This window comes from Crocodylus siamensis, chromosome 3 (assembly GCF_052110815.1).
Source record: "Crocodylus siamensis isolate JL-2025a chromosome 3, ASM5211081v1, whole genome shotgun sequence".
NCBI lineage: Eukaryota > Metazoa > Chordata > Crocodylia > Crocodylidae > Crocodylus > Crocodylus siamensis.
The window spans coordinates 225,597,840-225,624,934 of NC_143397.1; the positions used below are offsets into that span (position 1 = coordinate 225,597,840).

Here is a 27,095-nt window from a genome sequence, read left to right on the forward strand (position 1 = left end):
GTAATACAAAGAATATACTATAAGTTCACTTATAAGAGAAGAATCACAAATTCATAAGGCAATGGTACAAATCTGCCATTTTCCTAAAAGTCCCGTTTGTCCCGTTTGCCATTCTCCTGTAAAAAAATTGTTACTTGCCTGACCATTTCTTGCATGTCCTTCTATCTCCTTACCATATTTCTTTTCAGCATTATTCCACTGATTTTATGAAAGTCTCTGGGAGTTCAACTAAAGTGTAACTAATATTTACTGTTTTTGACATTCCCCTTCCCCTTCCCAAAATACACTGTTTGGTATAAATATGCTGTATTTACACTGATGCAGTATTGTACAGAAATATGGATTTTAGTGCATTTAGTTTTTAGTAATGGGTGGAATGTCTGTAACCATCAAGACCATTTTACATTTTTTACCATATATTTGAAGGCAGGAAGCTTGTAGTTTGTAATTTCATTACTGTATTTCAGACATTTTTGTTATTTAAAGGCACACTGTTTTACATCTTTTGCTAGTTTAAATTTGAGAGAAAAAAAAGTAAAATGTTCATGTTTCAACTTAAAAACAAGTTGTTCTGTAATCTGAAAGTCATTGAATGTGATGCAGAATATGTCCAAACAGAGAAGACTGGCTAGATAAGAAATTCAGTAGCTGTTAGTGCTAACTAATGCATTCTGTCAGTAAATTGGATCTGCTATCCCAAGAACGAGCAACGTGCACACTTTTTCTTACTCTTTATTTTGCAGTGTAATTTGTCCTCAAATATTCTGAATGATTTTAATCATAACAGTTAAATATACATAGATTTACTAAAGTAAAGTGACACTTTACACCTAGATAAAAAGTCCTTTACAAAGCCAGAGTGGTGTAAAGGGACCTAAGAATTAGAATTGAGCCTAAATGGGTTCTCACTGACAAGATATATAGCATACTGTATGATATTTCTGCCTTTAGTTGCCAGTTAAACGAATATATCAGTTCAATGCACAGTAACAGACATGGTTTACAGTGACGAAGGCATTCATTTCTGGTGGTAGAAAATTCTCAGAGGCATTTTTTTTGGCAGGAGAGACTTGATGAACACCAGTACACTTGTGGTTTCTCTCAGGAGACCAGCAATTTCCCAGTAGAAATGTAATGCCTGTACATGACCAGTAGCTTCATTGAGGGCATTTTAATTTTCAACTCTACTATTTTGAAAATTTGAATGCAAGTTTTTCTTGTTTTTGCATGAGTCACTTGACCAAGAAGTGCATGTCTTTTCCTGTTTCTCAGATGCTCTCTTTTAACTTTGTCATATATAATGTAATAGGAATAGAAGAGTAATGTAATTTTGAAATGAAAATGTGATACATGCCAGAAAAATAGCTACCAGGACCTGATTGTAACTAAATATACTAGGGGAGAAATAACAATTTCTTTAAGTCCTTGTATGTTTTAAATGAAGGGGAAATGCTAATTTCCCCCATACTATAGTAACAAAGTATCCATTTCAGTGTATAAGAAGCATTCAGACATATAGTTAATTCTGTACAGTTAATACAGAAAAAACATGGATCAAATTTGGCCCCAATGGGTGTGTCCAGATGAGCGTGCAACATGTGGTTTGTGGCGCCGCAGATCTGGCCTGCAGCACTGCAAACCACACACACTGCACATGCAGGCATTTGCTGCACTGCTAATTTGCAGCGTGGCAGGGTTTTTTGACACCAGATGATCCTAGTGTCAAAAAGAAAAAAACAGCGCCAGAAAAAAAGTGGGGTGGTGGCTAGAGCCACTTCAGCTGCCAACCAGGCTCCATTCACCTGTATCACCATCACTGGAGCCCTGGGAGACCCCCAGGACCCCAGATAAGGCTGCTCATGGGGATGTACCCAATGTGTGCAGTCATTTGTTGGAGTTGCACTAGCTTACTCTGGGCCAAATTTAGTGTACAAAGATGGGAATTAGAGAATTGTGAAGAATTAGAATCAACATAATTGGAACAGATAGAATGAAATTTCCCTGACATTAGTGTTTGTATATGGTCCATAGTTGTAAATGAGTGAATATAGGGAAATCACTTTCTCTAGATGTACATAGATCCAAAGTATTGAAGGTTTTTTGTATTAGCGTTCTTTCTTTCTTTCACAAAATGGAAGAGTAAGAATTTACAATTTTTGATCATTAGCAGAGCTTTCCATTAAACAGCTCCATGCAATGTACTCCAAGGCCTGATCCTATAAATATTCTTCATGAAAAACTTCAATGGGCTTCAAACAGGCCTTCTGTACAGAGGACTTCTGCATTCAGCCTCTAAATAATAATAGTCTTTTATTAGAGAATTAATAGCATTTAGAGAGTTGAAATGTTGCTGTGTTTTTCAGTTTTCTGCCTCTTTTGCATTGTCACAAAGTGTTGTAGCAGAATTCCTTAAATGCTGTAAAGGAATTTTAAAACAGTAAATAGCCCTTTCAAGCAGTAGTCAGCATTTGTTTGTTTGGGGGGGGTTGTGCTTAATATCCTGGTACTAACATCATTATAACTAACATTGACAAAAAAGGAAAGAATAGTAAAACTAAGTTACTGTGATAAAACTATATTGAAAATAAAATTGACTAGCATATAAAAAAGATATGCAATAGCCAGACAAATTGCAATAACGACCCAAGTGTTTCTGTTCAGCACCTTGACTGTGGAGCATTTTTGGTCTGTACTTAAGGGTTTGTGGCAAATTTCATAATTTCATAGTTGTTAGGGATCTAGTCCCCCGGTCTCTTGCAGGATTTGTCCCTTGCAGCATAAAACTAAATAATTCCAAGCACATCTAAACTCTTTTACTAAACAAGTATCTGCCACAGAAGTCACATATAGGCAAGAAACTGGGAGTGACTTGATTTCTGAAAAGCCTTTAAAGCATCTCCTCTTGGCTCCTGGAGCCCAGAAGAGAACTTGACTGATCTTTCATACCACAGATTGCTCCCTGCTAACACTCTCAGCAAGAGCAGGCCATAAGGAGAAACTTGGCGATGCTACTAAGGGAATAAAACTTATATTTTGTGTAACTTCTTCAGTTCCAATTTTTTATCTGCAAAGTACAGAGAGTGAGGCAGGCACCTAAACTAGGCACATATTGGTGACTGTGTTGTACCTCCTGCAGTCACTTGCATTTGGAGAAGTCAGAACATTTTACAGACCTCAGCAGGGCCAACCTCAAATGCCCTGGCGAAATAGGGCAGGGAAGCACCTCTGGAGCTAAGTGGTTCATAGAAAATTAGGGCTAGAAGGGGCCTCGGGAAGTCTTCTAGTCGACCCACCTACTCCCAGGCAGACCATCCCCAGCTAGATCGTCCCAGCAAAGACTTTTAGCCGGCTCTTAAGAAGCTCCAAGACTCCACAGTCTCTCTGGGTAACCTGTTCCAGTGCTTTACTACTCTCCCCGTGTGGGTTACTACCCCAAGTGAGAGAGGGCTTTTTCTAATATCTAACCTAAACTTTCTTTGGCACAACTTGAGACCTTGGGTCTTTGTTCTCTCATCTGCCACCACTGAGAACAGACCAGCTCCATCCTCTTTGGAACACCCTTCCGGTAGCTGAAGGCTGCTATTCACCCCCTTCCCTCCCCCATCTTCTCTTCTCCAAACTAAATCAGCCCAAATCACTCAGCCTGTCCTCAGAAGTAATGTCCCCCAGCCTCCTAACCATTTGCACTGATGTCTGCCGGACTCTTCAATTCATCCACATCCTTTCTGTAGTTGGGGCCCCAAAACTGTACATAGTACTCCAGATGTGGCCCCAAGGAGAATAATCACTTCCCTTGATCTGCTGGCAACACTCCTACTAATGCCGCCTAGTATGCTGTTAGCCTTCTTGGCAGTAAGGGCACACTGGTAACTTATTGTCCACTGTAACCCCCAAGGCCTTTTCTGTGTAGTCAGTTGCTCCCCAGGCTGTACTGGTGCATGGGATTGTTTGTTCCAGCCTTGGTGCAGGACTTTGCACTTGTCCTTGTTGAACCTCATGAGATTCCTTTTGGCCCAACCCTCCAATTTGTGTAGGTTGCCCGAATCTAGCTGTACCCTCCAGCATATCTAGTGCTCTGCCCAGCTTGATGCCATCTGCAAACTTGGTAAGGGTGCAATCCATCCCATCTTCTAGATCATTTATGAAAATATTGACCAAAACCGGCCCCAGGATCACCCCTGGGGACACTCTGCTTGAGACTGGCTGCCAGCTAGATGTGGAGCCATTAATTGCTGCTCTTTAAGCTGGAGGATCCCACCAGTTTTCTAGCTACCTTATCCAACCCGTATTTCTGTAGCTTGCCCGCGAGAATGCTGTGAGAGACTGTGCCGAAAGCCGTGATCGAGTCAAGGTCGACCATGTCCACTGTTTTTGCCAGAACCATTCATCTCATCAGGTTGCTCAGACGTGGCTTGGGATCCATGCTGACTCGTACCGCCTTCCTCTCCCAGCGCTCAGATGGATTGCTTGAGGACCTGCATCCTTCCGGGGACCGAGGGGCTGCCGTCCCCTTTCTCCAGGCTCGCGGGGCCGCCGGGCGAGGTGCCCGGGGGCTCTGGTTCGGGCTGAGCCCCCCCGCCCCGTGACCGCCCCGCCCACCAAGCGGCCACGTGCGGGGGGAGGCCCCAGCCCGAGCCGGAGCCGGAGCCGGAGCCCGGCGCCGCGCACAGCCGGGCGGGCAGCAGCCGGCCCCGCCGCACCGCCAAGACGCCGCGCTTCTTGTACCGCGCCAAGGGCGGCGGCGGCAGGATGGGCCGGCAGGGCGCGGCCGGGGCCGGGGCCGGGGCCGGGGCCGGGGCGCGCGGCGTGCAGCGCTCGCAGAGCCGCAGCAGCCTGTCCGCCTCCTTCGAGGCGCTCGCCGGCTACTTCCCCTGCATGAACTCCCTGGAGGAGGACGACGGAGGTGAGCGGCTGCGTCTGTCCCCGCGGGCCGAGCCGGGCGCGCCGAGAAGTTGAGCCGCGGGGCCGGGAGCGGGGCCGGCCCCGCGTAGACAGGACGACTCCTCCCGGGAGCGCCGGCCGCCTCGAGCTCCTGCTCCCGGCCTCGGCACCCCTGGCGCTTCCCAGGGCAGTGCCGGCCTCCCCTCCTCCTCCTGGTCTGAGCCCCTCCATTTCAGACCAGCAGGGATCCGGTTTAAAGCCTGTGCTTGACGTCCTCCCCTGGACAGCACGGGGATAGGCGAGATAAAGCCAGCAGGTCCCGACTCCGACAGATCCTTTCTGCGGAGGTCCGGAGTCCAGTGAATTCAACGACAGTATTTGCATACGTGGGGTGGCCTCGTGTATGTTACTGGCACTATAGGTCCATCTTGCCCAGTACGCTGGGTCACCCCGTGGCAGAGAGCAGGGGCTCAAAGGGCTGCCCCGGTTCCTCTGCCACTTGCAGCCTCCAGCAGCTAAGGTCTAGGACTGTCTCATTCAGAGGCTGTACCACTAATCCCATGGTCAATACTTATGAAGCCCCTTTCCCCCAAGAATTTGTCCAATCCCTTTTTTGGATCTGGTTAAATAGTCAGCTTCCATAATATCAGGTGGTGGTGACTTCTACACTTTTTTGCATTAGTTAAACTTGCTACGTACTTGTTTCCTTATATGACCCCTAGATCTTGTAGTGTGAGAGACAGTAAATCCTTAGTTACTGTCTCTTCACCATTTAGTATTTTGCAAACTCTTATCCTGTTCTCCCCTCAGAGTTTTACATGAAAAGTAATAGAAATGCATTTTCTTAAATAGCAATAGTATTAAATCCAGCTCACACTTGATTGTGATTAAAACAAGATTAGTATAACAGAAAATCAAGCTTTTTTTTTTTTTTGCTTTTTCAGAAGTCAGTTAGCGTTTTGAGTGTAGGTACAGAAAAAGCATATGTGCTTAAGTGCAATACCAAATCTGCCTTCACTGAAGACAGATTGGCATAAGGCATTTTAACAGTTTCACATGAAGAACAAATTTGCATTATGGTTGTTATTTTTTCAAGAAGACTATAAGGGTTTGAACAATAGTAAGTGTCAATTTTGATAGGTCAATAGAAGTATAAAATTAAGAGACGCATTTCTTAAAGGTTAATAAACAAATATGCATCAGGCATATTCATGTGTACATCATATATTCTCAATATCAAGTGCATACATATACACACAGCGCTTGCTACAGTTAGCACTAGCTCTCATGCTTGGCATAGGTGCACTTAATGGAAAAGGTACCAGGTTCAGGAAAACTGCTGCCAGAGACCTGAGAGCAATCCCATCCCCCACCCTTAGCCTAGCCCAGGAGTTTTCCAGATAAATGATACAAATAGGAAGTCTCCCTCTTAGGATGACAAACCCACACAAATGTCCTTTCTGGTGTATTCTTAGTCTACATATCTTTGAACTGAACTGACTAACCCGCATGGTTGCTCTGTCTGTATGGCTCTAATTTGGAAGTATTTTCAGAAGGAATCAAAGTGTAAATTAGTATCATTTAACATTATTATTTCTAATTAATTGTTATAAATTGTTAAGTGCCATGTTTGTGAAACTGCAGCAGAATGAAAATAATTTGTAGAAAAATAAAATTAGACCCTGACTCGGCTGTGCTGAAAGGTAGTGGAGAAGGCTGGAGAATGGGAACCAACTGCAGCTCATTCAAAGGTACCTGACCCCCAGTGTAATTGAAATCCTACCGGTGGGCAGCCTAACTTACATCACTGGGAATTTATACCAGTGAAGGACTGCATGTAGCAAAGCTGTGCTTCACTTTGCCTTTTCTTGTGTTACCCCAACATTTCTGTGTCACAATACCTGGTGTAGTTGTCTCTGTCAGCTCCAGGTTCTCACATGCAAGGAAAGTTGCTGTGTGTTACTTAGCAGACTGGAAAATCTAGCCCTCGGTTTGTACTTAACAAATAAAATATATTGCTGAGCTATTGTGATTGACATAAATAAGATATGAGATTCTGAGCAGCTTTTACAGTATATAGAGAACTTTATATTTCCATAAACTGTAATATGTTACTGATCTGTGTGAACCCCGGAATTAGAGCCACCCTTATTTATTTTGACTTTCATTATTCTCATCTAAGGTACAGCTCACTAAAAAAAGTAGAAGCTAGTTCTAGGTTAGACCAATTGGAAGAAAAATGTTTGCAGGATACGTATGCATGAATAGAGATCCATGAATTGAGATCCATACAGTAATAGAACAAAGGATGAACAATACGGCAACTTTATCAAAGGAATTGTTGTAGCATTACTGTGTCACATTCACTGACAGGAAAAGGTAGTTTCTATTGCAATATGAAGCCTAGCAGTCATTCATATTTAGAATAAAATTAAATCACATATAATGCTGAGGAAAAGTGAAGTGTAGGTAGCTGTGTGCTCTAGTTTCATATCTAGCTGCCAAACCCAAACTTTATGGTTACTATTCTGGCCCAACTAAAATTAATGAGAGTATTTCCATTGATTTCAAAGGACTGAAAAATTAATTCTGTGAGTTCAGCTTGTTAGACATCTTGGCCAGTTAGACATTACACTTTTACTGGTATAAATGATCAGAAACCAATCTATACTTGTAATAGAACAGAAGTTCAGTGCATAAAACCAGTCCTATACCCATAACAAAGCAGATGTTCAGCACACACAGCCTGATTTAAAAACGGTGGAACCTGGTCTAAGATTTGCTCCCCCCACCAAAGGGGGGACATGTGTTCTGTTTGCTACTGACCCAAACTATGCTGCATACAGAAAACCGTGTAACTTAGATGATTCCTCCTCAGGCTTTTTGAATGTCTGTACCTAGCCTCTGTTAGGGGCTCGTCGTGTCACAGTGTGAGATTCTGTCATGATGTAAAAATGACAGGTTACGGCTATTTCTGGGCAACCATGCACCCAAACTCTATTGATTTAACTTCCTAATTCCTGTAGAAGTGTATATTTCTGTGTGTCACCAAGCATATAGGCACAGAAGAATATCACCTGTGTGAAGAGGTACGTTTAGAGAGTGATGTCATAGAATAAATGTTTGTTTTATGTACAGGAATGGTATAGGAAGAATGGCAACTGCCTGACATGTCTTTGTGAGAGAAAAACAGCATTACAGACAGTTTTGGCTCATTAATGGCACTTTTTTGAAGAGAAGATTGTTAAGTCAGAGCCTATCCAGATTCTGTTCTCCTTACCTGTAGTACATTTTCCCCCAGCATTTACTTTGGATGCTGAACTTTTGCATCATATTCTGAATTGCATTGGCATGGTGGCATGGGTTTTCAGAACTTCAGCCATAGACATGCTACTTGCAGCCTCACCCACACAGATGTGAGCCCCCAAAAGGGAAGAATTAGAAGTACAATGGCTTCCCAGTTGAAGAAAATCGCCAAAGTTTTCACCTACGTATCTTTGTATTCTATAGGAATGATGTTTCTGTAATAATGAAACTTAACATTAAAGGAGGTAGGCTCTCTCACACAGGCTCCATGCAAATGCTTAAAGCATTTCAGGAGAAAATTTATTATCCTTTTAGATGTAAATTAATTCAGAAAGAACTGGAAAGCCTCCCTGTCACCCAGTATGTTGAAAAACAAAAGGCAATTTAGAAAAGCCACAAAATGTTCTTCTGCCTAAAGCACCCTTGCCAAAAAAAGTATGAATTAGCTGTGTTAACTTAGAAGATTTATCACTGTTTTTAAGGTTTATGTCTTCAAATGAAATGCAATGTTATAGAAAGTTAGAAAAATATGATCGGAGTCCAGAGCAGTGTTACTAAGGGATGCATTGAACAAGAACAGCTTTTTTGGAACAGTTGGTTCAATCCAACACCAGTTGAAAAGAGTGGGAGTGCTACCATGGACTTTGACAGTGAGAGTAGGATAAGGCTCATGCATCACTTGAATAAATGAATAACTACTCACTTGAGGAACCCAGTTGAATTCAGTGCCATTGCTCACACATTGGTAAATTCTCTGGGATTAGAACTGTGCAAGTCTTAGATCATATTCTTATGTATAGGGTGCTCCCCTTCCCTCTGTCTGTGGAGGACACAATAATAAATAGGATAATTCAAACAGAAATGGAAAATGAAAGAACAACCAAAAATCATTTTACATAACAATTGTTAGAGGAAACAGAATCTTGACTCAGACTTAATCTATACTTTAAAATTATCCTCTTGTAAAGAGCAGGGGAATAGCGAGAGTAGACAGCAGTGAGGAAGATGCATGTTCCTGGAGGAACTGGAATAGCTTTGGGCCATCATAATAGGAATAATATTTCTTATGGAGAATGCCTGTAGAAATGATCAAGGGAGAAAATGTAACAAGGGAACACAGCCATTGTGAGAAAGCTATCAGATATGAAAGAGAGAGCTTTATTTTGCAAACCTGTAGAAATACAGAACTGCAGCTCATGTCAGTCAGAAGGTGTTCACCTTGCATCCCTTGTAACAGTGGGTCACTTGCTGCAAAAGGGGAGTTTGCTTTGAATGGGTTTATATGACCTTTAAATTATACCTGGGGCACCATTGTAGTGTTGTTACAGGGTACCCAGAAGCACTGAATCAGTACATATCTCCATTATTCAAGATCTAGCGCCCCAGTGTTCATGACTATTTCAGTTTTCTTGATATCTCCAAGACAGAGGTCTTGTTTGGCAGTTTACGGCTCTGCCTCAATCCCCAAGTATATTTGGATACTATCTTGATGGGTGTCTAGATGGCTAGATAGATCATTTTAAGACGATGTTAAGAAACAGTTTTATGGATTCTAGCCAAACTAGAAGTGTGACTGGAACAAAACTTGCACATCTAGAAGAAGAACCAATGAAGACAATTAGAAAAGCCTGCTTGAAAGCTGAGAATGTTAGAGGCAGAGCCTAGAATCATAGAAAATAAGGGTTGGAAGAGACCTCAGGAGGTCATCTAGTCCAACCCCCTGCTCAAAGCAGGACCAGCCCCAACTAGATCATCCCAGTCAAGGCTTTGTCTAGCCGGGTCTTCAAAACTTCCAGTGATGGAGAGTTCACAACCTCTCCAGGTAACCTGTTCCAGTGCTTTACTACCTGCCCTCCAAGTGAGAAAGCTTTCCATAGTATCAAATCTAACCCCCCCCCCCCTTGCTGCAATATGAGACCATTGCCGCTTGTTCTCTCATCTGCCACCACTAAGAACAGTCCAGCTTCATCCTCTATGGAACCACCCTTTGCGTAGTTGAAGGCTGCTATTATATCCTCTCTCAGTCTTCTCTTCTTCAGACTAAATATGCTCAATTCCCTCAGCTGCTCCTCAGAAATCATCTGCCCTACCCTCTAATCATGTGTGTTACCTTCTGGACTCTTTCCTATTTGTCCACTTCCTTTGTGTAGTGGGGAGCCCAAGACTGGAGCCAGTACTCAAGATCTGGCCTCACCAGTGCTGAATAGAGGGGAAGAATCACTTCCCTCATTCTGCTGGCAACACTCCTACTTATGCAGCCCAGTATGCTTAGCCCTTTTGCAACAAGAGCGCACTGCTGCCTCATGTTCAGTTTACTGTCCACTGTAACCCCCAAGTCCTTTTCTGCAGAGCTGCTGCCTAGCCAGTCAGTCCCCAGGCTGTAGCAGTGCATGGGATTCTTCTGTCCTAAGTGCAGGAATTTGCACTTGTCCTTATTGAACCTCATGAGATTTCTTTTGGTCCAATCCTCTGAGGTCTCTCAATCCTAGCCTATCCCCCAGCATATCTAGAACTCCCCCCAGCTTGGTTTCATTTGCAAACTTGCTGAGGGTACACTCCATCCATCTTCCAGATTGCTGATGAAGATATTGAACAAAACTAGCCCTAGGACTGACCCTTCGGCACTCTACTTGATACCAGCTGCCAGCTAGACTTTGAGCCATTGACTACTACTCTCTGAGCCTGACAATCCAGCCAGTGCTTTGTCCACCTTCCAGACCATTCACCCAATCTGTAGTTCCTGCTTAATTGTGAGAATGTTGTGGGATACTCTGTGCACACAGCAGGGGCCTGAGTGCCAGGGCTGCTGCAGAGACAGGTTGCGCGTAGGCAGGTAAAGTGCCGTGCGAGAGGCATTCTGGTCTGCTGGGTACTAGGCACCTTTGCAAAAGTAGCTTCTCCCTGGCTGCCATGGGAACTCAACTACACAGGGCCCATGGGTGCTGAGGCAGCGGTGTGCTCTGGCACCTCAAAGTGCCTGGCACCACTGTCTACGCTAGAGTCCACCCCGCCTGTCCAGGATGGCAGCACGGGCTGTGGGTAGGAGCTGTGGGTGAGCGGATGATGTGTGGGAATAAGGTGGTCGCCACCTTTTTCACTGGGGGCAGAGGCAGGAGGAATGTGTGTGTGTGTTTATAAATGTAAGGCAAACAAAAAAAAAAAGGTTTATTAATGTCAGTAGTTTAAAATGCCTTGCACTATTACTAAATATTGGTTATTGGATCAGAATTGGCCAGATATGGTTGGTTAATCATTGGGTATTAGGGTTGGCCAAGAAAATCTTTTATCAGTGCACCCCTAATATTTGTCCTTTTCCAGTCCTCTGGGACCTGACCCAGTTGCCACAAATTTTCAAAGATAATGGCCAGTGACCCAACAATCACATTGCCCAACTCCCTCAGCACGCTCAGGTGCATTGCATCTGGCCCCATAGACTTGTACACGTCCAGCTTTTCTAAATAGTCCCTAACCTGTTTTTTTGCCACTCTTGGCTATTCCCCTCCTCTCTAAACTGTGCTGCCAGGTGAAGTAGTCTGGGGGCTGACTTGGCCTGTGAAGCCTAAGGTGAAAAAGGCATTGAGCACTTCAGCCTTTTCCATATCATCTCTCACTAGATTGCCTCCCCCGTTCAGTAAGGGACCCACACTTCCTTGATCCTTGTCTTGTTGCTGACATACTTGTAGAAAGCAGAAACTCTTCTTTTTGCCCTTCATGTCCCTTGCTAGCTGCAACTCCAATTGTGCTTTGGCCTTCTTGATTTCATCCCTGCATGTCTGAGCAATGCTCTTATACTCCTCCCTAGTTGTTTGTCCAAGTTTCCACTTCTTGTAAGCTTCCTTTTTGTAATGTAGCTTACTGAAGAGTTCCCTGCTAAGCCAAGCTGGTCTTCTGCCATACTTGCTAGTCTTCCTGATCATTGAGATGGTTCCTTCCTGTGCCCTCAATAAGGTTTCTTTGAAGTACAGCCAGTTCTCCTGGACTCCTTTCTCCCTCAGACAGGCCTCCAAGAGGATCCTGCCCATCAGTTCTCTGAGCAAGTTGAAGTCCAGAGTCCTTGCTCTGCTGTTCTCCTTCCTTTCTTTTCTCAGGATCATAAACTCAATTTGACTCTGACTGATACTCCAACAAGTATACTTCAACTTGACTCTAATATGCCCAAAGAAAGTTCTAAGACTGTATTCCTTTTTTCTTTGTCTGTGTTAGATGACATTTGGACCATGGTTGTATTATAACCAGAGATGTGTTTATTATACATGTAGTTATGCCTGAGCTTGCTCAGATAACAGAGCAGTGATGCTATAGAACAGTGGTCTCCTTTTTTAAGTAGATCACCTTTGGCATTTAAAAGCAACCCAAGACCTACCGTGCGCTGCCCTCCCTGCCCCCTCCCCAGCAGGTAAGTCTATGGGGAGGGGAGGGTGGGGAGCAGATCAAGGTATAGGGAGAAAAAAATATTTGGGTGTACGCTTCCCCAGCAGGTAAGTCGCACCCAGCTAGGGCCCCATTCAACTTACCCTTGCTCCTGCCTCTGCAACACTGTCCCTCACCATGGGGCCCTTGATCTAGCCCCTGTCCCTTTCCCCCCCCACAGACTGACCTGCTGGGCTGGGGCACATGTATGCATGCACGTGGACTCTCAGCCCCTCACCTCAGCCTCGGATCGAATCCAAGAGGCTCCAGAATCTGCCGCAAGAGGCTCTGAGATCTATAGTGGATCTTCATCCATCAGTAGAAGTGGTGACTATAGAAGCTTGGATGCCACTTGTGAATACTTGCCAAGGACTCTGTGTGACTGACACCATGCCATCACGAGTTTTGCTGCTCTTCCTACCCAAGCTAGCTAAAGTTAGACATATCCCATAGTCAGAGTCGTAAAAGGTGTTACTGCTTCAAATTGAGATAACAGTATAAGGTGGTTAGTCAGCCCTGCACTAGAGCATGAGAGAATTTTGAGAATTAAACTATGGCAAAAGGGGTTTGTTGAAATAATGTTCTTTTTGTTGGGATAATATAGTTATTCCTTTGTTATCTCTTTTGTTGCAAAAAGAGGCCTCAGAACTGTTTAATTGGTGAGATCCCAGTAGTGCCATTCAGCAACTTGCCTAGATCTGTCTCTCTAAGTCTAAGGTATATCAGTTAGAGTGAATTCTATCAACATGTTTGCTACATCATTTAAAAAATGTTACATGGGCCCAGGCATTAATGTGATATAGTGCTCTTTTGCAGTCCCCAAATAAACAATATTTAACTAGAGGTTGGCTTTACTGTGAATGTTAAATATTTAGAATATATCATTTGCAAATTTGGATAATATAAGTACAAAAAATGATTATTAAAAGGCAGGATTTTTTCTAAATATGTACTACATTTACAGTTTAAAGAATGTATACTAAACTTGACATTATACAGAATTCTTATTGTTATTAACGAGGACATGAGACTATACTGTATAAAGTGTCTATATGCATAAACAATATAAGTTGGAAATGAAATATCACTTGAACCAGGGGTTCTCAAACTTTGTGATACTGTGACCCTGAGTGCTGGATGGTGGTGGTGGGGAGCTTGCACACGGCAGCTGCCACTGCTGCCATCCACCACTCCATGCGACCGTACATTGCTTCCCCACACCGCAGTGCATACCCCCTGGGAAATTTGCGGCCCCCTTTTAAGTTGCTTGCAACCCCCAGAGGGATTGCAACCCACAGTTTGAAACTCCCTGACTTAAATTATCTTTACTTATGTATGATTGATATGTTACCTCTGTCAGAATTGACTGGTAGTGGACAGATTTGAGTGATGAGTACATCCCTAATCAAATCTATTAGAGATGCACTAATATATCAGTGGCATATTGAATCAGTGCTAATAAAAGAAAAAATGATTTTATTGGCCATCATAGTTTTTGGGTGGGTATAGCTGATAATGTCACTGATAAATGCCATGTACATGTGTGTAGCTACAGCATGCGTGTGGCCAGGAAAGCAGTCTGGCAGCATGTAAAGCAGTGTCTGGGCTGGTAAGGCTGCGAGGGGCAAAAGGGCATGGGGAGGTGCAGATCAAGGCCCCCATGGTGAGGGAGGGAGTGGGTAGGGGCAGGGGCAGGAGCAGGAGCAGGTCCTGCCCAGCCCAGCCAGGGTAGTGAATGCCACCTGGGGCTGGGAGTGGAATAAAGCTGGTTGGCATGGGGCAGGGGGAGGGAAGGTGGCTTCTTGCTGCTATGCATACCTCTTGAGGAGGTATGTGCCCCGTCAGATTTGTATGCGGTGCAAGGGCAGGCTGCCCGCTGCAGGCTTGGAACCAGGGGCTGCTCCAGCCTCTTCCCAGCCGGGGTGGCAGTGGGTGGTGGCAGCAGCAGCACTGGGTGGGGTGGCTGTGGGGGGGACTACAGGGAATTTTGGGGTGGCTATAGCCCCCCAAGCCCTCCCCTAGTGCTGCCTCTGCTTGGGGCTTCCCCTGCCTCTCTCTTGTGTAAGAAAGCCACCCCAAAATTCCCTGTAGCTTCCCCATAGCCACTTCACTCAGTGCCTCCCCATAGGCACTCTCAGCGCCACTTCACACATAACCTCTGCCCAGCCCCTTCCCCTCCCTCCCGGTGGGAAGAGGCTAGAGCAGCCTCTAGCCCCAAGCTCATAACAGGCAGCCCGCCTTCACCCTATGCACAAATCCAGGGGGACACGTTGTTCCCTGAGGCTTGCAGGCAGCAGTGGGGAGCTGCCCACCCCGCTTCCCCCCATGCCTCTGGGCAAGTCACTTGCAGCTCCATCCTGCTCCCGGCCCCAGGACTGCATTGACTGCCCTGGCTGGGCTGGGCTGGGCAGTGCCTGCTCCTGCCTCAGCCCCAGTCACTGCCCCACTCCCTCCCTCCTCATCACAGGGGCCTCAGTTTGCCTCCTCCACACCACTTGACACCCATGGACTTACAGCAGGGCACTGGTCTCCATACTGCCAGGCTGCAGTCCTGTAAATTGATTTTCAGATTGATATCAGCCGATACGACTGGTTAATAATTGGCTATCAGGCAAAAAAATCTTTGCACCCCTAAAATCTGTGCTTTGCATTTATAAAATAAGATCTTAATCCTTATAATAACTCGTTCATTTTTTAAAGGACTTTAATATTTTGTAGGTAGGCCTGATTTCCTGTTGCTTTTCACATTTTGTCATCATTTTACATCTGTTTACGGAGAATGCAAAGTGAATAGAAAATGCTACGTTCTTATATGGTAGCATTTTACATTGATTGTGAACAGGTGTAGATGATTGCTCAGCTACAAAACAATGGGGAGTCAGATTTGTCTGCAGTTTGAGAATATTAGTCTGAATATGTAAAGATGGGAGGGTGTGTAAATTGTGCTGGCTGGGAGAAGGGAGCTCTGGAAAATAACCCAGGAGATTTGATTTACTGTGAAGAAGTGTACCTCTCTTTACATGCAGCCCTCGCCATTCGTGGGGGATATGTTCCCATGATCTCCGCAAATGGCAAAATCTGTGAAAAGGGCATTGCATTCATGAATGCAGTCAGCGTTCATGAATGCAGTGTCCCCGGTGGCTGGGGGGGGGCACGGCTGTAGCGGTGACAGCAGGAGCCTGGTGGCGGTGGTAGGAGCCCAGCAGCAGCAAGCGTGGAGCTCCCGAGGAGCTCTGGTAAGTGTTTAAAATGTATTTAAAATGCAGGTTTGGCATTCACGAACATTTGAAACCACGAATGCTGAATCCATGAATACTGAGGGTTTTCTGTATATCAGATTAGCAAGAAATGTATGTTTGGAAATAAAAGTGGATTAGGATAACTTTAATAATCTTGAATTTGCTTATGTCCTAAATATGAAATTTGCTGTCCTAAAATATATAATCCATGCCATTGGTTTCAGTGCCTGACCTACTGTTATGCTTTAACAGTACAAAGAAGTAATAACCATAACAAGGTTACACAATTAGTAGCAAGAGAAAGAACACATATCATAAATTGTGATTAGCTTTAGCATGTTTTATACTAGCGGTTCTCTCTGATCTTTTTCTAAATTACTATGTTTACTTTCATATTTACATGCAGCTTTTCTCCAAAAATTAGCCCTACAAAACTGGGGGATATGTTTTAAGCAAAGTAGCTGATTTCTGCATTGGAATTGAAGCACAGAGACGCTGGAATAGCTGCCATGGGCTGTGCCTAACTTCCAGCCAGCAGAGTCCGCTCCAGGGACAGTCTGCTCTTCAGTGTTAGGCCTAAAGTTTTAATCCTGTCATGGGTGCTACCAAATCAGCAGTGACTAAGAGACGGTTAAAAATTTAACTTTTGGCTGAGCAGCTAGAGGAGGGTGAGTGACCCTGAAAAACCAATTGTGCCCCTGCTCTTTGTGATCAGTATTCACCCATGGCCAATCCTTTTTTCTTCATTATGCCTTCCCAAACAAAGTGCATGTTTTATTTGGAGGCGTATAATGTGCAAGAAAATAAAGCATATGAAATCAGGCTGGACTTGAACATCTCATGCATATTAGGTTGGAATATTTCCCCAGTGAGTGGTTTTCAAAATCAGTATATTCCCAAGTCAGCAGTCATAATGTTTTCTGTTTTTTTTTTACAGAATGATGTATGCAGTATTACTCCACAGATATGTAGGCAGAGATTTAAGGAAGTGTTCTATCCCTCAGTGGGGATGTTTTTATTTTATTTTGACCTAATAAGCTACTAAAGATACAGTGCAAACAACTTCCTTTTAGTATATATTTCTGCCTGAAGGTCAGAAATACTGTATTTTTGTCATTTACAATATGGCATAATTGCTTTATTAATTGTTTCATTTAGATTCTCTTAGATAACTAGTGATTGCATTGTGGGGTTTACAGTTGCTGCACCTTAAGAAGCAGTGAGTTTCTTAAGGCCAGCAGCAATTTAACTGTGAAAATAGGAAGGGGTTGAGTTATGAAACTAACCGTGCTGCACTGATAAATTTATTTTAAACTGTTCCTTTGTTTATATAGTGTCATTTTCCCCAAAGGAGGCTAAAATGTACTATACTCCTTGGCATTGTCAAGAGCTGTGTTAGATGTTGATTCCCTTATGGAAAGAACGTGTCTGTTAAAGGAACCTACGGTAAAGCAAGGTGTCACGGCGTGGGACCTAGGAGCGGCCGTGATCTCGCTAGTGCCCCTACCGTGCCAAACCACTTGTTTAGCACCCTCAGTCTCGCCCGCCACGTCTCGCTGTTATGTTAGGTTAAGGGAGGCTGCCTTGTACTCTTGGACACGGTACTGAAGTTTGTACTGGTCCGTCCTGTAAGGAGTGACCCGATGCACCCCAGCCTTATGGGCTACACGTGCCTCCTACCTCCCCTGTAGCACACCCCAAGCCTCGCGGTTCTTCCGGACGTCTTGCCTATATACTTTCCCTAGAGGTCCTGCCAAAGACCTCCACCCTAATGTTCACTTTCACTGGGCTCAATCCATTCACTCTTGTACGCGCCCTCTCCTGGGGCTTCTCTCTGTACGTGCCCCTCGCCCTCACCGGGCTCCTCAATGGGCTTGCTCCCTTCTCAGGGCTTCTCCCTGTACGCGCCCTCTCCTGGGGCTTCTTTCTGGGACTCCCCTCGGTGGCTTGCCCTCTCCAGGGTCTTACCCGCGCGTCTGCCCTCACCGGGCTCTTACCCACGTGCTCGCCTTCACCGGGCTTGCCTCTGGGACTTCCCTGTGTACCTCGCCCTCTCCAGGCTCTTACCCGTGTGTCCGCCCTCACTGGGCTCTTACCCGCGCACTCACCTGTACTCGGGCTTCTCAATGGGTTTGCCCCCCCCCGCCCCCTGGGGCTTTTCCCTTGTGGGCTGTGCCCCACTGGGGCCTGTCTCCCATTGCCCGTACTCAGGCCTTGTCTCACCGTGTTCCCCGCGGCCTTGTATACTCACGCCTCTTTGGGGCCTATGCTCGCACCTCTTGTGCTTGCCCACACTGGGGTCTCTGTCTTGTGCTTCCCACGCTCCGATTACCCCCCCTGGGGTTTCGTCGCCCGTGCTTTCCGCGGTAGGTTCCCCACACTGGGGTTTCGTCGCCCGCGCTTCCCGTGGTTGGGGCTCAGGTGGCGTGTAGCTGTGCCTGGCCCCCTTGACCCTCCCCGCGGGTCTTATGCCCTGCTCGGGCTTCTCCAGTTATCACCCACGCAGGGCTGGGGTCAACACACCCCCAAATGCAGTGCCACCCCGGCACCACACTGCTGTGCCTTCCCTCTGGCACCCAGATACTATGCCCTCTCAAGGTTTCTCTCAACTGGGGCTCAGGCAGCCCAAGCCTTACCTGGCCCCAGACCCTTCTCCAGGGTCTTGCCCAGCTGGGCCCTCTCCAATACTGCCCCACTGGGGTTGGGGTTAGGACACCCCGAAACACTGCACCCTCTGTGGTGCCAGGAACACCCCACATCACTGGGGAGACCCTAATGAGGTCTCCACCATCCCCTTATAGCCTCACCCAGTCCTCCGGTGTTACACAAACATCACAACAACAGACATAAAGCCCTGAGCCCATCGGCTGTAACACAAAATCAGCCTACCGGCTATAACATTCCGCGCCACCCTGGCTCTCCATCGAGCCTCCGTGATAGAGGCCTCTCCATCCCATCAACACACGGATGCTCAAGCACTCAGGCAGCTCTGCCTTGCTCTGCTTTACAGCAGAGCTCCTGCTTCTCAGCCTGTCAGAGGGGAACTGACTCTGGCCTCGGCCTGGCTGTTTATAAAGGCCAGGCCCTGCCCCCTTTCAGTCAGCTGACCCACTCAGTTGCTTAGGCAACCCCCGGCTGTGTTGCCCTGCTGACTGACAGCTAAATCTGCATCACCAATGCCAGTAGCAAGCACCCTGCTACACGTCTCTCCCTCCCGGGGTTGAGCCTCCCTAGGAGCGGGGTGCGGGAGTGCCCCGCGACACAAGGTCTCCTCTCAAATAGGACCAGGCCTAACAGCGAAACTCTCAATGACTAGGTATGTCAATCTCAATGAGTAGGTTTTCCCACTTCCTCAAGCTAACAGAGACCTTTGATTTTGCTCCTGCGGAGGTAACATCATGGAGGAAGGCTCTTCCTTCTGGTTGACTTCCAGTGTGCTGGTAGTAAATCTATTATCTGGAGGAGTTTTGCCCCACTGTGTACAACCTCTATATAGAAAAAAATCATGTAGTGATTTTCTCTGATACATATATGTATGCATGCAGACATTTTTCCCTGGCCCTGTATAAGGAGCAAGAATAGCTGTTTAACATTGTTCCATAATATTAGACAGTTCTGTAGAACAGGAAATGAAGATAAGGTGATAGTAAATCATTTTGAACTGGTCTCTGTTGGCTTTTGGTATGTCTTAAAAGCAACATGAAGACCTGTCATTCTTTATTAATGATGATAATCTAATCCAGATGGCAGAGGGATTCCAGACAGGCAAAAACTGCATAATATCATTGGAATTTTGGTCAGAAAATTCAGTTAGCATCTCTACTTTTGCAAAAATATTATGAGAACTTTTATGAACACAAGCGCTCAAGACTTCCATTTTGTGTTCCATTCAAATGAAGTTACTGTCAGTAGTTCAGCGCCCATAATCAGTCACCATGAACCAGGTTTCCAGTTTGTTGTAAGGGGTGAAATAGAACAAACCTCTGAGAAAAAGAAAAAAATCCCTCTCTTGCTACAAAATGAAATCTAGCCCAGGGCATGCTGTCAGCAGGTCACGGTTCTGCCCTGGCTCTGGACCATGCTGTCATCACCGCGAGATCCCAGCCCTGGAGCAGTTCCCCACCCAAATGGGTGCCCTGCCAGGACTTATGGGGCTGGTCTCCATTGAAATCCTGGTCCTGCACTGTCACAGCTCCACCACTGCTGGGGTCTCCATGGGAATTGAGTCTGCTACAGTCCCGATCCGGCCCACGGGCCAGGCTTTGCCCACCCCTTGGCTAGATTCTGCTTAGTGTGGGAGCTGACGGTACTCAAGCTATTGGTTATGGTTTCCTACTTGTAAAACTGTCTTTCTCTGCACCTGTCTTTCTATGCTGGAGTCAAGGAAGTTGTTGCAAATGTATATGCAAATGACTCTGTATCAGCGAACAGCTCCCCTCTCCCACTGGGGGGTTCTCAGCTGGACAGGTTCCAGATCTCAGGCAAGAATATATTCCAATGAGTTACAATTTCAAATCAGCCTCATCTAGGCTTCTCTTGCATTCAGTTTATGGATGATTTTCAATAAGAAAACGTAGGCACAAATAATTTTGCATGCAGTTTTAGAAAATGTGTCGTGTTAAATCTATTTATAGTAAATACATTAGTTATATTAAAAGTGTGATTAACCACAAGAATGAATGTGCCCTCATAAATGCCAAAACAGTTATTTCTGGTAATTTCTGGTAATTTGTTCCACTCTACTATATGGCCACAAGAATTTGAACTCCTTTTTTTCTAATAATTTGTGCTGTATTTTACAACACAGACATGACATATTGCTTATTTCTAGGGCAGTTAGATACAATTTATTTCAATAGATGCCATGTTCAATTTTCTTTAGTAAAAGTATAGTAATATAGTCAGAAATATTGAGGGGATAACAATGTATTTGGCAAGCCCCAGGCAAAAATCTTCTAATTTCTACCTTGTTTTGTTTTTGAAAGTTTTTTAAAAAAATTATTTCCCTTTGTATGTGAAGTTAACATAACTATATAATACATTGTTCTGAATAATAATCTAAACTGGCTCCTCTCAAACACTGTTTGTTAGATCAACACTATACTTTAACATTAAATATTACTTTAATTGCTTTGCATTTTCATACTAATAGATTTGTTTAGTATTTTTAATACTTTTTCATATTTTCATGAAACAAAGTTCATAAATCACAGAAAAACTTGTCCTTTTTTAATTAGCCTGATGAGTTGTGTGAGTCTTATTAGATTGCCTGTCTAGTTAATTTAGCTCCATTTCCCCAGTTGTGGTGCCTAAGGGAATCAAGTATTGACATTCCCAACACCATTCAATTTATGCTAAAAGAGTTTATGCCAAACATATTCTTGCTTCCCTGACACAGTGATACAAGAGACATATCTGTCAGTTGACGCTTTCCTTTATATCTTTATTAAAAACAACTATATTCCCCTTTAAATTTTCATCTATATTCTTGTACTCAAGAAGCATAAGCTTCGTGACTAGCCACAACGCAGCTGAAAGGGCAGAGATCATAATAAAACAGCTCTAGCTTGGTTTCTGTTGAGCACTTGTGCGCACAGCTTTCTCCAACCTCACCCCAAGGCTTTGGGAGGGGTCAGACATTGTAAACTAGGAACTTGTATCCATCCAGAGCTGAAAGCTAGTTTTTGTTTGGTATAGCAAATTTGCACCTTGTTTCCAGCCATCCGTCTGACCCATCTCATCTGAGTCAACACCACTTGTCTCAAATAAAATGAATGTGGGAAAGGAAGAATATTTAAAAATCAGAAACTACAACAGCAACATTCAAAACAGCAGGTGAAACAAGTGTTGCTGAGCCCAGAATTGATGTTGGTCTGCTGATTTTTGTATAATTGATGTTGGTCTGCTGATTTTTGTATGTTTGCTTTAATTGCTCAGCAAATCATTGTGCAACATAAGTGTTCATTTTTAATGTCAGTTTTGTTGAGGAGTCTAAAGTGTGGAGATTTAGAATTGCCAGTTGGTACAGACTGTCTTTACGTGACTAACTAATATTTATCTACTCAGGTAAAAGCATTTAGGCTTGGTCTTAACTGCATACATAATAAAGATGAGTTCTAAAGACGTCTAGTTGCTGTGTTGAATCTTGCACCATGGAAGTGATGTGTCATGTTTGTGTCAGAATGTTACAACAATGAACTGGAAATGACCTGCAATAAAGCCAAAACTGAACAAAAATTAGCAGAGTGGTGTAATGAATACATACAAAAGATGCAATATAACTAGTCCCCTAATGAAACATGGCTTTGGTATTGTGTGCATTTTATGTGGATTGTATTGTAACACAATGTGCAAAAGATGCCTATTTGGCCAGGTAGCTATGTAAAATATATATCTTTGTTTCTGTCGAATTGATTGGATTTTTGATAAGATCGGGAACAGTGCTGGAAGTGAGCTGTCAGTTTCCATTAGTTTAATCTAAATTATAAACACAGCAGACACTTGGAACAGTGCAAGCAGAGATAAATGAATGGGGGTTTTTTTTGGCTTTTCCCCCTTGCTTTTCAAAGATAGTATCAAGTTTTTAGCTTCTTTCCTGTATGTTTATTATCTCTATATTGATGGATTGACTCTTAATTAGCTTTGGTTTAGAGAAAAATGAGGTAAGTGGCTCAGGTTTTGCAGTAAAGTGAATAGTTCTGTTGTTGCTCATGTATACTGTAATGATGACAAGTAAAAGCCTTAATTTATAGGCTCTACTTCTTTATTCACAAAACAGGTACACAAAACTGGAATATAAGCTTTCCTGCACAGCTGTATGGCTTTAAAGATACCGTTGCATCTCAGGCATGGCTGGAAAGGAATACCTATAGTTTTGGAATAGGGAAGTCCAGGCTTCACGTTCCTTCCATTGTAAATTTTGGGGCTGAAGCTGACAACCTCTATATCGTCTGGGACTTGATCAGAATTCCCAATAACAAATCATCACATCAAAATTCCTACTTCATTAGGGCTTTTTTCCCTCTTGTCCATCGGTTCATCTTTATGGATGTCTTCATACCTAAAGCTAAATGCTACATATATTTCCACTGATTACTACTTCAGAAATTAAAAATTACCAGGGATTGTTCATGAAAATTAAGCATAGGCTATATTTCTTGTGTGATACCTAGATAAAAAAACTAAAAAAAAGAGAGAAGGAAAGAAAAAGGAGAAATTTAAAGAAGAACTCTTATTTTGCTGTTTTCTGCTTTCATTAGTAGATAACTTCATTTAACTAATCATGGCCACATCTGTTTTAACGCAATAATTCAGCTGCATGAGAGCATTCCTGAGACATTGTAAGTTTTAATTTAATGGAAGAGTTGGAGGAGATGTATTTATCCAAGGACATTATATTTTTAAGTACACTCAGTTATGCACGTAGTAAGTCTGGTTACCTCTATAAGCTGCATATGCTTCTAAGATCCAAGGGTTTTTATGTGCTTTCTCTGCCTCATTACTGCCATGAAAATCAGTAGTGCTCTAAAATAATATAATTAAAAGATCTATAACATTATAAGCCTGCTGATTTTTCTAGCAAATTGTCTATTGCTGGAATTTATGTGCATACTGTTTTTAAAATACAATTTGGTATGTATTTGCAAATTGTTACTGTCTCTCTCTCCACAAACCGAGTACTTACTTATCTGTATTATCCTCCTCTAAATATATTCATTTGTTCTAATGAGACAACCGATTTTTCTGTTATCTTTCCACAGAAGCAGGTGGGAAGAAACTGCGGAGCACAGTTCAGAGAAGCACAGAAACTGGACTGGCTGTGGAGATGAGAAACTGGATGACTCGTCAGGCCAGCCGGGAATCTACAGATGGCAGCATGAATAGCTACAGCTCTGAAGGAAAGTAAGAAAGATTGCTACTTATATAATCTTCTCTTTTGTTTCTCTGCCAAATTGGTCTTCATAAAAGTTGCGAGTTAAATCTTAAAGTTCCTGCATGGGTAAATTCCTATTTTAAACTCTTTTCCCACAGAGTTTTCCCTGAATAAAACAGTGCATGGAGGGAACTGCTCACTGCCTAGGTAGGAAGGTGCCCACTGCGTAGGTAGAAAGTTCTAATCAGTTGTCCACAAAAAAGATTTTTTTTTTAAACTATTATTGGCCAAATGGTTTCTGTGAAATTTTTTTACCTGTAGCTATTTAAAAGCAATTTCTGGCTTTGTGCTTGAAATGTGAGTTGTTTCCCAAGCCTCATAGTGAGATTTCAGATTCAAATACCCATGACTGATACTGATCTGCAGATGCTTCCTCTGCCTGACAAAGGGTAATTGTACCCAAAAGCTTGTAAAGAAGATTTTTTCCAACTATTTGAGTTGGTCTAATAAAAGATATTGGATTTACCCAAAGAATCTCATGTGCCTATGTCCTTAGACCAACATGGCTACAACTTATACCCATGACTGATATTTAAATTTGTTTCTATTAATATTGTGCAAGATTCAGTGACAGTTCACTGTTTCATAAATCATTGGATCATTAGCACTCACTTGCTTGAATACAGTTAGAAAGGAAACAGAATAACTTTCCTTAGAAATGTGAATAGTATTTGTTGAAAACTTTCACTTTAGTGTTAATGTTCACAAGCTTTCAGGTATCACTTGCTTATGTGCCTGGCTCAGTCTAGGCCCATATGAATATGGAGAAATGTCTGAGTGAGAGAACGATTGGGTTACAGCTGCTTTGACTTATTCAACTATATGGGATCCTGAGTTGCTACTGTTTGAATACAATAGGGTAGCTTATAAAGCTGTTACAGTCTTGTCAGTGATAGTAAGTTTTTATGACATGATTGGCAAACATATCAACATTGTCACTAAAGTGAAAAAGGGTGGAAAATAGCAAAGAGTAAATTTAAGCATCTCTGCCAAAACTCTTTTGATAATTTGTGATACATTTCTTTTAGTCTGATTTTCCCTGGTGTGCGGTTGGCTGCAGACAGCCAGTTCAGTGATTTTCTGGATGGACTTGGTCCTGCCCAACTTGTAGGACGCCAGACACTGGCAACACCATCTATGGGTAAGCATGCGACCTGTGATCTCAGCATAATAATATTGGTTTATTATCAAAACACAGAATTGGGAATCAAGTGATTTTAGTTCTTAGTTCTGGCTCTGCCTTGGATTTGCCATACAATCTTGCCCCACTCAGAGCCAAATTTCCAAAAGTTGCTTGAACTCTGGGTTCAACTTCTGATCAAGTTGATTAATTTCATGGATGAAGTTGGTGACTTTCAACACTCTTAAAATCAGTGTCTAGGTACTTAACGTTTGACACTGAAATACAGAGACACTGTAAAAGTCTGCATTTATTAGAAAATGTAATTAGAGGGTCAGTTTTGACCGTTTATACCTTTATCTCTGTTCTCTGTTTCTGTGTCTGTAAAATGGATATTTTAATACTTGTCTACCTTTATGTAGCATTTTTCAGTCAGTATTAAAGTGCTGGTTAGTACAAATGCATTTTCTAACTGTACTTTTAGTGGCTCTGTGCTCACAGAAGTTTATAAAGAGAAAATTGATTTACTTCCAAGAAAGGTCAAGTGAGCATGTATAGTACCAGTGAAAAGTACAAGTCATAACATCAATTATAAAAGATTATTTAAATCCTTGTTGAAAATTTTCATTTCATGGGAAGGATGCAAATTGTCACACATTAATTACATAATAATGTCACAAGTTATAATAGAATTGGATATTTTTCATTTGCAATTCATGGAGATTTTCTTTTTCAGGTGATATCCAGGTAGGAATGATGGACAAAAAAGGACAGTTGGAGGTAGAAATAATACGAGCCCGTGGCCTTGTTGTAAAACCAGGTTCAAAGACACTGCCAGGTAAGAAAAAACTATCTGATTTACATGAATAGAAATACTATGCTAAAACACGAAGTTCTCTAGAAAATGTAGTGGGTTATATAGTTGTAAAAAAGTACGGAGCTGGTATTAAAGACTACAGTAAATCTAAGTGTTTATTTTCAACTCCATCTTCACAAAAATAGTGGTTATGTATTCTAGGCAATTTAATAGGGACAAAAATTATTCTATAGCAAATTAAACCTGTTTTGAAGCTATAAGTCAGGACTGTTCAACAGGTGGTGGCTTCAGTGACCCCTGAAGGGTTAGTATGCACTTTACAGGCTCTTGTCACGGTTGTCACTGCCTCCCCCACCCTAGTGTTGCTTCTGCCACAACAGCTGGGTTCTTCAGGCTCTCCGACCCTCTTTTGGCTTCTATGTCCTGCCCCTGCCCTTGGCAGGCTGGGGAAGCAGTGGTGTGGCAGGATATGGGGATGGGCTCCTCATGCTGTGCATGAGGGAGGCTGGAGCTGGGCTGCCTACACTGTAGGGGGTTACATGGTCAAGAGGGGAAGGGGGATTCTGTGTCTGCAGTGGGGGTGGAAAGCTGAGTTGCTTGTCTGACACATGCACCCAGGGGGCATGGAGCCAGGCTGCCTGGCTCTGTGCATGGTGGGGAGGGAACAGGCTGGGCTGTCAGAGAAAGCCTGAGTGTGCCGCCCTGTGCCATTAGCAGTCCTTGGTCTGTGGCCTGCACCTTATGTAGCCACTGGGACTGCGGCTCACATAGGTGTGACCCCCGGCTGCTCAGAAGTTGGAAAGGCCTGATGTAAGTAATTGTGGGAGAGGAGAAAATTAATCAAATCATTGTAATAGGTCCCCACCTTGAAAAAGGTAGGAACATGCTACTTATTGTGTTCTCTTTATCAAGTGTATTGTCCTACTGTGTTTGTATACAGCTGCTTATAAAAGGAACAGTTTGGAAGTATGTTCACCAGGCTGTCCTACCAGAATAGATAGCATTTCAGGGGCATAACTTTTCCCCTTGTACATTATTTCAAAAGAACTGTTTAGGTGCTTACTTCAAAACTCAATAAAGTCAGTGCATGCTTTCCAATAATTTATTCCTCTTTCAAATGGACCAAATGGACATGTAGTACTTTTTAGTACCATGTATGCTGAAGAATTGCCAGTATCGTTTCAGTTCAAAAAATTGAATTGTTTTATCAAATATAGATTACAAATAAGGGAGTAATGTAGAGAAGGCTGGTTATCCAAAAGATACAAACATGTTAAATGGGAATAAGTGTTAATAAATACTATGTGCAAAGCCTTGCACAGTTAATGTATTTATGTACAAAATGACAGATCTCTATAGTATTAAATATTGAAGCTAGTGTGCAAAAGT

At 43.3% G+C, this 27,095-nt stretch overlaps 1 protein-coding gene across 4 annotated transcripts in view; it reads left to right on the forward strand.

Moving 5' to 3' along the window:
• The window catches only part of RIMS2 (regulating synaptic membrane exocytosis 2), an 899,878-nt gene that overhangs the window by 869,202 nt on the left and 3,581 nt on the right, over window positions 1-27,095 (forward strand). For 3 of the 4 annotated variants that reach the window (XM_090040478.1, XM_090040481.1, XM_090040479.1), the window contains 3 exons: window positions 23,597-23,738; window positions 24,798-24,910; window positions 25,626-25,727. In XM_090040478.1, coding sequence (XP_089896604.1) covers window positions 23,597-23,738; window positions 24,798-24,910; window positions 25,626-25,727 — 357 coding nt within the window. Of the gene's footprint in view, window positions 1-4,601; window positions 4,904-23,596; window positions 23,739-24,797; window positions 24,911-25,625; window positions 25,728-27,095 lie in introns of those variants that run through there. The other variant, XM_090040480.1, reaches the window with a different exon arrangement.